General features: G+C 40.0%; 1 protein-coding gene across 13 annotated transcripts in view; it reads right to left on the bottom strand.

Annotated features, from left to right (window-relative positions):
* The window catches only part of CENPK (centromere protein K), a 50,731-nt gene that overhangs the window by 21,000 nt on the left and 17,634 nt on the right, over positions 1-12,097 (bottom strand). For all 13 annotated transcript variants that reach the window (XM_078004775.1, XM_078004773.1, XM_015140138.3 and 10 more), the window contains one exon: positions 2,197-2,243. In XM_078004775.1, coding sequence (XP_077860901.1) covers positions 2,197-2,243 — 47 coding nt within the window. The remainder of the gene's footprint in view (positions 1-2,196; positions 2,244-12,097) is intronic.

The raw sequence follows: 12,097 nt of genomic DNA on the forward strand, positions 1-12,097 counted from the left end.
TGGGGAGCTTCTAGATAGCTGAACACAGGCAAGTTTCTGGAGAGTACCATGTCCAGAGATGGCATGGAAGCTCCATGTCCCTTCCACCATGACTTGCCCTACACATCTTTTCCATCTGGTTGTTCATCTGTATCTTTTTTCTTTTTTCTTTTTTTTTTTTTCTTTTTTTGAGACAGGGTCTCACTCTGTTGCCCAGGCTGGAAGGCAGTGATGCAACCATGGCTCACTGCAGCCTCAACCTCCCAGGCTCAAGCAATCCTCCCACCTCAGACTCCCAAGTGTCTGGGACTACAGGCACACACCACCACACACAAAAGATTTCTGTTTTTTTTTTTTTTTTTTGTAGGGACAGGCTTTTGCCATATTGCCCAGGCTGGTCTTGAACACCTAGGCTCAAGTGACCCATCCTCTTCAGATTCCCAAAGTGCTGGGATTACAGGTGTGAGCCACCATGCCCGGCCATGTATCCTCTGTAGTACCTCTTACAACACATGAGTAAATGAAAGTAAGTTTATCTCTGAGTTCTGTGAGCTGCTCTGGCAAATTAATCAAACCTGAGGAGGAGGGGATCATGGAAACCCCTGATTTACAGTCAGTCAGAATACAGGCTACAATCTATTACTGGCAACTGGTATCTGAAACTAGGGTTAAGCATGTGGGACTGAGTGCCCAACCTGTGGGATCTGATGCTACCTCCAAGTAGATTGTGTCAGAACTGAAGTGAATTAAGAGGACACCCAACTAGTGTTTAGGAGAGAATCATCTTCTGCAGAATCTGCCAAAAAATTGGTTGTTGGTGAGGAGAATTCCTCACTCATTTTGGTAACAGAAGTGCTATGTTATACTGAGTGGTAAGGCAGACTAGGAAAAATATTTTGATTTTTTTCCTCTCTATCCTTGGAAACATGTTCTTTCTTTCCAGGTGAGACCTATCAAAATGGCCATTACTGTGCATATTTCTACCAATATTCTTTTCAGGACTATTCAAGTATTCTCTAAGAAAACTGAGGCTTTCTCTACAGCTCTCTTATAACCTCGGTTCCCACCAGAATCACCTTTAGAGGTCAGCTCACAGCAATGTAGGCCTTTGCACACATTCCGAAATTCTTCCAGCTACTACTGATTACCCAGTTTCAAAGATGTTTCCATATTTTTTGGTATTTGTTATAGTATCACTTCTACTTCTCAGTACCAACTTTCTGTCATAGTCCATTCAGTCTCCTATAACAAAATACCACAGACTGGGCAGCTTATAAAAACTAGAAATTTATTTTTCACAATTCTGTCAGCTAGGAAGTCCAAGATTCAATGTCTACTGAGGGCCCACGTCTTCATAGACAGTACATTCTAGTTGCGTCCTCACATGATGGAAGGGGAGGACATTGGTCTCTTCAGACATTTATAAGGGCATTAATTTCATTTACGAAGGTCCTACACCCAGGACCTAATCACCTCCCAAAGGTCTCACCTCCTAATATCATCAACTGGGGAATAGATTTCAACGTATGGATTTGGGGAGACATAAATATTAAGTCCACAGCAGAAGGAGAGATGCATGTATGGGGTCATTAAGCTATGTTTAATATTTTGCTTTTAGTATGAAGTTTAATCAACTAAAAACTAGGTATGAGATTAACGTTTACACATAACCATTAACTTCAGTAATAGTTCTGATGCAAAAATCGAGTTCAAAATTCAAATCCTTAGGCCAGGTGTGGTGGCTCACACCTGTAATCCCAGCATTTGGGAGGCCGAGGCGGGCGGATCACAAAGTCAGGAGTTCAAGATCAGCTTGGCCAACATGGTGAAACCCCGTCTCTACTAAAAATACAAAAATTAGCCAGGCATGGTGGCACGTGCCTGTAATCCTAGCTACTTGGGAGGCAGAGGTAGGAGAATCACTTCACCCTGGGAGGTACAGGTTATAGTGAGCCAGGATTGTGCTAGTGCATTCCAGCCTGGGCAACAGAGCAAGACTCCGTCCCAAAAATAACATAACATAACATAACATAACATAACATAACATAACATAACATAACAAAATTCAAATATTATGTTCAATAAAACATAAATAAAAGCGGAAAATTTAATATGGTTTTAGAGTAGTTTCATCCTATTTCTTATGTTATGAACTTATCTAAAATAGATCTAGTTAGAAATTATTTGGGGTCACTACAAATTCATTGAGCAGCTTACCTCTTCTTTTCCTAATGTTATGAGAACATCTTCAGTCAAAGGAATTACTACAAAAACAAAACAAAGTCACACATCGTTAACTCTCAAAAATCAAGAATTTAATTTTGCAGTTTTCTAAGATAATTCTTTCCATCTCCATTTACATAATATACAACTCTTTTCCCCCCAAGACAGAGTTTCCCTCTTGTCACCCAGGCTGCAGTGCAATGGCGCGATTTGGCTCACTGCAACCTCCACTTTCCTGGTTCAAGCAATTCTCGTGCCTCAGCCTCCTGAGTAGCTGGGATTACAGGCATCCACTAACATGCCCAGCTCATTTTTGCATTTTTAGTAGAGATGAGGTTTCACCATGTTGGCCAAGCCAGTCTTGAACTCCTGACCTCGAGTGATCCACCTGCCTTGATAATACACAACTTTTTATGAAATGTGTGTAGTTTTCATTTTATTTATGTTTAACATCTTTGCACATATAGCCAACTACATACAATTTTAGATAAATTTGATCCTATTTATGTACCATTTAGTGCTTTTTTCTTCTTTTGTTCTTCAAACCCTCAAAAGCAAAGCTAATAATCTATAGTGTGTTCCTCAAATACCTTCCCTGCAGTCAAGTATCCTATGTACACATATGTAACATACATATACATACACTTAAAAGGGTTATTTTTATCATCATTGGTTTTATAAGAATGGGATCATATCATACATATTATATTCATCTTACTTTCACTCAATAAAGCCCCCAGGAAAACCTAGACTTATATAGGTCTAATTCATAACTTTTAATGGCTGCATGATATTCCAAAATGAATATACCATAATATACTGAGTGATTTCCCTATTGATTGAACACTTTGATTTTAGACTAACTTTGTGTCTAGTCTCTAACCATAACAAACAAGGATGCAGTAAGCAGACTTTTATATATGTTTTTATGTACTGGTGCTCTCATTTCTAAAGAACAGATTCTCAGAAATGAAATTTCGGAGAATGAAATATGTATTTTGAATCTGAGTCGAGAATGTCAGCTTCCTTTCTAAAGACATTCCCATGAGCTATGAAGAAAAAACAGCAAGAAACATTAAAAACTCTTCTAAAATTTTTGCCAGCCTGATGAATAGAAACAAATTGTGTAATTTTGTATAGCAAATTTTAATGTGTTCAATCCTTACACTAGAAATTTTCCTTTCCTAATGAAGTGCTATTTGAAACTTCTCAAATGATAGGCTACTGAAAACTTTCAAAGATATATGCTATTCTAGAAAGCCTTCTAACAGGAAAGAACTTTCTACATGTGCTTCATAGATAGGTTTGTATTAGAATATTTACAGTGTCTGGGAAGGGCTTGTTCTCTGCTTCCAAGATGGTGTCTTCTTGCTGAGTCCTCACATAGTGGAAGGCAAAAGGGGGAAAAAAAGACTAGACACCCCCTTCAACCTCCATAAGAAGCTCACTAATCACATCCTAAGGACCCCACCTTTTAACACTATCATACTGGTGATTAAGTTTTAACATGAATTTCGCTGGACATATTTAGGCCATAGCAGACAGCTATTATCAAAAAAACAGAAAGTAACAAGTGTTGACAAGGGTGTTGAGAAATTGAAACCATGTGCACTGTTGGTGAGATTGTAATATGGTGCAACCATTATGGAAAATAGTATGGTGGTTCCTCAAAAAACTTAAAATAGAATTATCATATGATCTACTAATTTTATTTCTGGTAGACATCCAAAATAATTGAAAGCAGGGCCTCAAAGAGATAACTGCACATCCATGTTCATAGCAGCACCATGTTCATTCACAGTAATGAAATGATGAAAGCAATCCAAGTTTCCGCTGACAGATGAATAGATAAACAAACTGTGGTATATACATGCAATGGAATACTACTCAGCCTTTAAAAAGGAAGGAAATTCTAACGTGCTACAACATGGAAGACCTTTGAGGACATTACACTAAGTAAAATAAGCCACCCACAAAAACACAAATACTATATGATTCCATTATATAAGGTATCTAAACTAATTAAATTAATAGAAAGTAGAATTGAGGTTGCCAGGGCTGGGGGAAGATGGAAAAGGAGAGTTGCTGCTTAATGTGTTTAGAGTTTCAAATTTGCAAGATGAAAAAGTTCTGAAGATACACCGCACAAAAATGTGAATGTACTTAACACTACTGTGAACTATACACTTAAAAATGGTTAAAACTGTAAAGTTTATATTTTACCACAACTAAAAAATTTTCTTTAAACTAAAGAAAACCTTGGGGACTTGGGTAACTGTAACAAAAGGTCTAACATTCATATTACTGAAATTCCAGGAAAGGAGAAAGAAGGTGGCAGGAGTTGCTAAAAAAAATACACCAAATGAGAGCTAAAAAGTTCTCAAATTCTGCAAGACATAAATCTACATATTCAAGAATCTGAGTGACTCCTAAGTAAGATAAAGCCAAAGAAAGCCAGGCCAAGATACATAACTATTCTTCTAAAAGCTGAAGACAAAGAAAAAGTCCCCAAAGCAGCCACACACACACACACACACACACACACACACACACACACAGCCTTCTCTATAAAGCAAAGCCCATCAGAATGACAGCACATTTCTCATCAGTACCAAGGGAGGCAGAGGTAAGTGGCACAACATTTTTAAGTTCCTAAAGAAAACAACCCTGAATTGTATATCCAGTGAAAATATCCTTCAGGAATGAAGGAGAAATCAAGAAATTCTCCGATAAAGAAAAACTAAGAATATTTGTTGTCAGCAGATCAACTCTAAAAGAACGGCTCAAGAAAGTTCTTGAAACAAATAATAAAAGGAATGTCAGAAGATCAGGAAGAAAGAACAAACAATAGAAAGAACAAAAACAGAGACTAAAGCTACCATAAATCCTAGTCACAAGGAAATAAATTCTGCCAACAACTTCAGTAAGCTTGGAAATGGATCCCTCCTTAAGCCTTTGAGGACAATCTATCATTGCAGCCATGAAATCCCTAAGCAGAGGATCCAGTTAAGCTATGTCCAGACTCCTACCGGCAGAAACCGTGAAACAGTAAATGTCCTCAGACCCCTGACCTACAGAAATTATGAGATAATAAATGTATGTTATATAAAGCCACTCCAAAAAAGCCTAAAACAAGATTGAGAAATGTTGGTAACTGTAGAATCCGGTCTCTGAGTTTACTGCAGCTAACTATATATATTTTTTTAACTTTTCTTTAAGTTTGAAAACTTCTATCATTGCCAGGGTGAGGGAAACCCATTGTAGTCAAGAGATAAAAAAGTCTGTTATAATAATCTAATGGACTGGTGATGAAAACCCAAAGAAAATCTGTGACAGTAGGACTCGATACTTAGTAACTAGCTATATGTTCCAGTTCTGATGTTTTTGTTCAATTTTTTTTCTCCCCCTCAGGTGATCCATCAGCCCTGGCCTCCCAAAGTGCTGGGATTGCAGACGTGAGCCACCACGCCCAATTATTCTAATTTTAACAAATGTGCTATATGTGCAAAATGAAAAAGGAAGAATCTAGGAGGACTCTTAAATTGGTAACTGATCAAATATGCTCCATTCAATGAATGAGGAAACAGAAAAGGTCAGTTTATGAATCTGAGGTGTCTATGAAATATTTTGGAAAAGACGCCTAGGAGTACAAAGATACTTGAGTCTGATATTGCAGAGAAGTCTGGTTTAAACATATAGATTTGTAAGTTGTGATTGGTTGATGTGCTTCCACCCCCAAATTCCTATGTTGACATCCTAATTCTCAATAGCTTTGAATATGATGGCATTTGAAATTGGGTACTTCAAGAGGTAATTAAGTTAAAATTAGGTTATTAGGGTTGGCCCTAATCCAATAAGACTGGTGTCCTTATAAAACGAGGAGATTAAGACACAGAAGGAAGACCATGTGAAGACACAGGAAGATGGACATCTGCAAGCCAAGGGGAGAGGCCTCAGAAGAAATCAACCTATTGACACCTTGATCTTTAACTTGTATTTTCCAGAATTGTGAGAAAATTAATTTCTGTTGTTTAAGCCACCTAATCCATAGTTTGTTATGATAGCTCTAGTATACTAATATGGAAGTTATTATTATAGATATAACACATAAAAGCAGGAGATGAAGATATAATGCTGGTATAGCATATAGGGTCCTCTGGAGAATATGAACATTCAGCAGTTATTATTATAGATATAACACATAAAAATAGGAGCAGAAGATATAATGCTGGTATAGCTTATAGAGTCCTCTGGAGAACTTGAACATTTTAATATTTGAGGCTGGGCATGGTGGCTCACACACCTGTAATCCCAACACTTTGGGAGGCTGACGCAAGAGGATCACCTGAGGTCAGGAGTTCGAGATCAGCCTGGTCAACATGGCAAAATCCCGTCTCTACTACAAATGTAAAAATTAGCCAGGCATGGTGGCAGGTACCTGTAATCCCAGCTACTTGGGAGGCTGAGGCACAAGAACTGCTTGAACCTGGAAGGCAGAGGTTGCAGTGAGCTGAGGTTGCACCACTGCACTCCAGCCTGGGTGACAGAGTAAGACTGTCTCAAAAAACAAAAAACAAAAAAACAAAAAAACAAAAAAAAAATTTCAGTATGAGCAGTTTTTGAGATGCTTACTACTGAAAAGGCAGTAAGACATACGGTTGAAGGCAAATTAAAATCACAATTGTTTAATACTACACACCTATCAGAAATGCTCAAATTAATGACTAACAGGTAGTAGTACCGATGTGGAAAAATGGTTGACATTGGCATGAAGACAGTCATTAAAGCAAGAATATGGATAAAATTGTATAGGAAGAGAATGAGGAGAAAACAGCTGAAGACTGCTCCTAGCGGAATTTCAATTAATTGGGAAAGAGAATGATAAGCCTACAAAGAAGACTAAGAAGGGAAGCATGGGGTGCAGGACAGTTAAAGGAAAGAAAACAGAGTGGGAGAAGAAAGAAGCAGGGAGACATATAGAAAAAGAGGGTACAATCCGAATAGAATACCAAATGCAGGGATACTTTGGAGATAGTACAAGTTTGGTTCTAGACCACCAACACTAAAGCAAATATCACAACAAAACGAGTCACACAAATCTTTTGTTTTCCCAGCACATACAAAAGTTTTGTTTACATTATACTGTAGCCTATTAAATTATGCATTAGCATTATTTCTAAAAATGTACATACCTTATTTTAAAAACATCTTATTGCTAAAAAATGCTAACTGAGATGCCTAATCTGAGCCTTTGGTGAGTCGTAATTTTTTGCTGGTGGAAGGTCTTATCTCAGTGTTCATGGCTGATGACTGATCGGGTTAGTGGCTGCTGAAGGTTGGGGTGGCTGTGGCCATTTCTTAAAATAGGACAACAATGAAGTTTGCCATACTGATTGACTCTTCCTTTCACAAAAAGATTTCTTGGTGGCATGAGATGCTGTTTGATAGCATTTTACGGACAGCAGAACTTCTTTCAAAATTAGTCACTCCTCTCAAACCCTGACACTGCCTTACCAACAAAGTTTATGTAATATTATAAATCTTTTGTTGTTATTTCAACCGTGTTCAAAGCATCTTCAATGGGAGCAGATTCCGTCTCAAGAAACCACTTTTTTTGCTCATCCATGGGAAGCAACTCCTCATCTGTTCAAGTTTTATCATGAGATTGCAGTGATTCAGTCACATCTTCAGACTCCACTTCTAATTCTAGTTGGATACTTCTACCACATTTGTAGTTACTTGAACCCCTCAGAGTCATCCATAAGGGTTAGAACCAACCTCTTGCACACTCCTGTTAATGTTGTTATTTTGACCTCCTTCCATAAATCACGCATGTTCTTAATGGCATCTAGAATGGTGAATACTTTCCAGAAGGTTTCAATGTACTTTGGCCCAGATCCATCAGAGGACTTATGACCGCTATAGCCTTACAAAGTGTATTTCTTAAATAATAAGTCTTCAGTTGAGATGGCTTCTTGGTCCCGGGGCTGCAGAACAGATGTTGCATCAACAGACATGAAAACATTAAATTCCTTGTACATCACTATCACAGCTCTTGAGTGAAGACATGGTGAGCAGTAATATTTTGAAAGGAATCTTTTTTTTTTTTCCTGAGCAGTAGGTCTCAACAGTGGGCTTAAACTATTCAGTAAACCATGCTATAAACAGGTATAGTGTCATCCAGGCTTTACTGTTCCATTTACAATGCACAGGCAGAGTAGATTTGGTATAATTCTCAAGGGCCCTAGGATTACTGGAATGATAAATGAGTGTTGGTTTTAACTCAGGGTCACCAGCTGCACTAGTCCTTATCAAGAGAGTCAACCTATCCTTTTGAAGCTTTGGAGTCAGGCATCGACTTCTCCTCTCTACCTATGAGAGTCCTAGAAGGCATTTTCTTCCAATAGAAGGCTGTTCTGTCTACATTGAAAATTTGCTGTTTAGCATAGCTGCCTTCAAGTATCTTAGCCAGATCTTCTGGATAACTTGTTGGGGCTTCTGCCTCAGTACTTGCTGCTTCTCCTTGCACTTTTATGTTATGGAGATGGCTTCTTTCCTTAAACCTCATGAACCAACCTCTGCTAACTTCACACTTTTCTTGTGCAGCTTCCTCATCTCTCTCAGCCTTTGTAGAATTGAAAAGAGCGAGGGCTTTGTTGTGGATTAGGCTTTGGCTTAAGGAATGATATGGCTGGTTATATCATTTAAGTAGACCACTAAAACTTTCTCTGTAACAGCAATAAGGCTGTTCTGCTTTCTCATAATTTGTGTGTTCACTAGAGCAACACTTACAATTTCCTTTAAAATTTTTTCCTGCACTTCGGGAGGCCGAGGCAGGTGGACCACGAGGACGGGAGATCAAGACCATCCTGGCCAACATGGTGAAACCCTGTCTCTAATAAAAAAGTACAAAAATTAGGTGGGTGTGGTAGCATGCGCATATAATCCCAGCTACTTGGGACGCTGATGCAGGAGAATCGCTTGAACCCAGGAGGCAGAGACTGCACTGAGCTGAGATCACACCACTGCACTCTGGCCTGGCAACAGAGCAAGACTCCATCTCAAAAAAAAAAAAAATTTTCCTTTCCATTCACAACTTGGCTAACTGGCGCCAGAGCCTAGCTGCTGGCCTATCTTGGCTTCCGACATGCCTTCCTCATGAAACTTAATCATTTCTAGCTTTTAATTTAAAGTTATCGATGTGCAATTCTTCTTTTCACTTAAAAACTTAGAAACAATTGGAGGGTTATTAATTGGCCTAATTTAAATATTATGGTGTTTTAAGGAAAAGGGCGGGCCAAGGAGAAGGAGAGAGATGGGGGAACAACTGGTCAGTGGAGCAGTCAGAATACATACAACATTTACTGATTAAATTTACTGTCTTATACAGGTGCAGCTTGTGGTTCCTCAAAACCATTAAAATAGTAAGATCAAAAACCACTGATCACAGATTCCCTCTAACAGATGTAATAATAACTTAAAAGTCTGAAATATTGAGAGATCACCAAAACGTGACACAAGTTCACCACAAACTGAATTTCTTAAACATATGGTATCTCCAAAGTGCAATAGTGAGGTGCAATAAAATGAGGTGTGCCTGTATAGAAATATGTTGCATAGAGAAACTTAAGCTTTCGTAATAAAAAAAAAAAAGATGTACTAGTTGAGTATCACAATTATAAATTTTTATGCTGTCTTCTATTCCCTAACTGAAGACAAAAATATAGTTGGCACCAGTTGGACAAGACACGAGAAACCATATAAACCATGTGGCCCTTTTGTGTAAGTATCTAAAATAAACTAACTTTATAGTTTTTCTCTTCCACTAGGTAAATCTCATTAATTCAGAAACAATTTACTGGCAAAGCCTGTAAGCCAAGGGAGGAGGATCCCTTGAGTCCAGGAGTGCAAGACCAGCCTGGGCAACAGGATAAAGCCCCATCTTTACAAAAAAATAAGAAAATTAACCACTAACCAGGCATGGTGGTGCACACTTGCAGTCCTAGCTACTCAGGAGGCTGAGGTGGGAGGATCACTTGAACCCAGGAGATCGGGGCTACAGTGAGCCATGCTTGTGCCACTGCACTCCAGCCTGAGCAACACGATGAGACCCTGTCTTAAAAAAAAAAAAAAAAAAAAAAAAAAAAACCTCTTCTAGGGGGGCAGACAAGATGGCAGAATAGGAACAGCTCCAGCCTCCAGCTCCCACCGTCAGCGACAGAGAAGACAGGTGATTTCTGCATTTTCAACTGACGTACCGGCTTCATCTCAGTGGGGCATGTCAGACAGTCGGTGCTAGTCAGCAGGTGCAGCCCGACCAGAGATAGTTGAAGCAGGGCGAGGCATGCCCTCACCTGGGAAGTGCAAGAGGGAAGGGAATTCCTTTTCCTAGCCAAGGGAAACTGAGACACACAACACCTGGAAAATCGGGTAACTCCCACCTTAATACTGTGCTTTACCAAGGGTCTTAGCAAACAGCACACTAGGAGATTAGATCCCACACCTGGCCTGGAGGGTCCCACACCCACGGAGCCTCCCTCATTGCCAGCACAGCAGTCTGAGATCTAACTGCAAGGCGGCAGCGAGGCTGGGGGAGGGGTGCCCGCCATGGCTGAGGCTTAAGTAGGTAAACAAAGCTGCCGGGAAGCTCGAATTGGGTGGAGCCCACCCCAGCTCAAGGAGGCCTGCCTGTCTCTGTAGACTCCACCTCTGGGGACAGGGCATAGCTAAACAAAAGGCAGCAGAAACCTCTGCAGATGTAAACGACCCTGTCTGACAGCTTTGAAGAGAACAGTGGTTCTCCCAGCACAGAGGTTGAGATCTGAGAACGGACAGACTGCCTGCTCAAGTGGGTCACTAACCCCTGAGTAGCCTAACTGGGAGACACCACCCACTAGGTGCAGACCAACACCTCACACCTCACACGGCTGAGTACACCCCTGAGACAAAGCTTCCAGAGCAAGAATCAGACAGCAACACTTGCTGTTTAGCAATATTTTATCTTCTGCAGCCTCCGCTGCTGATACCCAGGCAAACAGGGTCTGGAGTGGACCTCAAGCAAACTCCAACAGATGTGCAGCTGCGGGTCCTGACTGTTAAAAGGAAAACTAACGAACAGAAAGGACACCCACACCAAAACCCCACCAGTACGTCACCAACATCAAAGACCAAAGGCAGACAAAACCACAAAGATGGGGAAAAAGCAGGGCAGAAAAGCTGGAAATTCAAAAAATCAGAGCGCATCTCCCCCTCCAAAGGAACGCAGCTCATTGCCAGCCACGGAACAAAGCTGGACGGAGAATGACTTTGACGAGTTGAGAGAAGAAGGCTTCGGTTGATCAACCTTCTCAGAGCTAAAGGAGGAACTATGTAACCAGCGCAAAGAAACTAAACGCCTTGAAAAAAGAGTGGATGAATGGATAACTAGAATAATCAATGCAGAGAACACCTTAAAGAACTGATAGAGATAAAAACCATGACACGAGAACTACGTGACAAATGCACAAGCTTCAGTAACTGACTCGATCAACTGGAAGAAAGAGTATCAGCGATTGAACATCAAATGAATGAAATGAAGCGAGAAGAGAAGTGTAGAGAGAAAAAGAGTAAAAAAGTACCAGAAATTAACAAAGCCTCCAAGACGCAGGGGATAATGTGAAAAGACCGAATCTACATCTGATTGGTGTGTGTGAAAGTGACGGGGAAAACGGAACCAAGTTGGAAAACACTCTGTAGGATATCATCCAGGAGAACTTCCCCAACCTAGTAAGGCAGGCCAACATTCAAATTCAGGAAATACAGAGAATGCCACAAAAATACTCCTGGAGAAGAGCAACTCCAAGACACATAATTGTCAGATTCACCAAAGTTGAAATGAGGGAAAAAATGTTAAGGG

The sequence above is a fragment of the Macaca mulatta genome, chromosome 6, assembly GCF_049350105.2.
Source record: "Macaca mulatta isolate MMU2019108-1 chromosome 6, T2T-MMU8v2.0, whole genome shotgun sequence".
NCBI classification, from domain to species: domain Eukaryota; kingdom Metazoa; phylum Chordata; class Mammalia; order Primates; family Cercopithecidae; genus Macaca; species Macaca mulatta.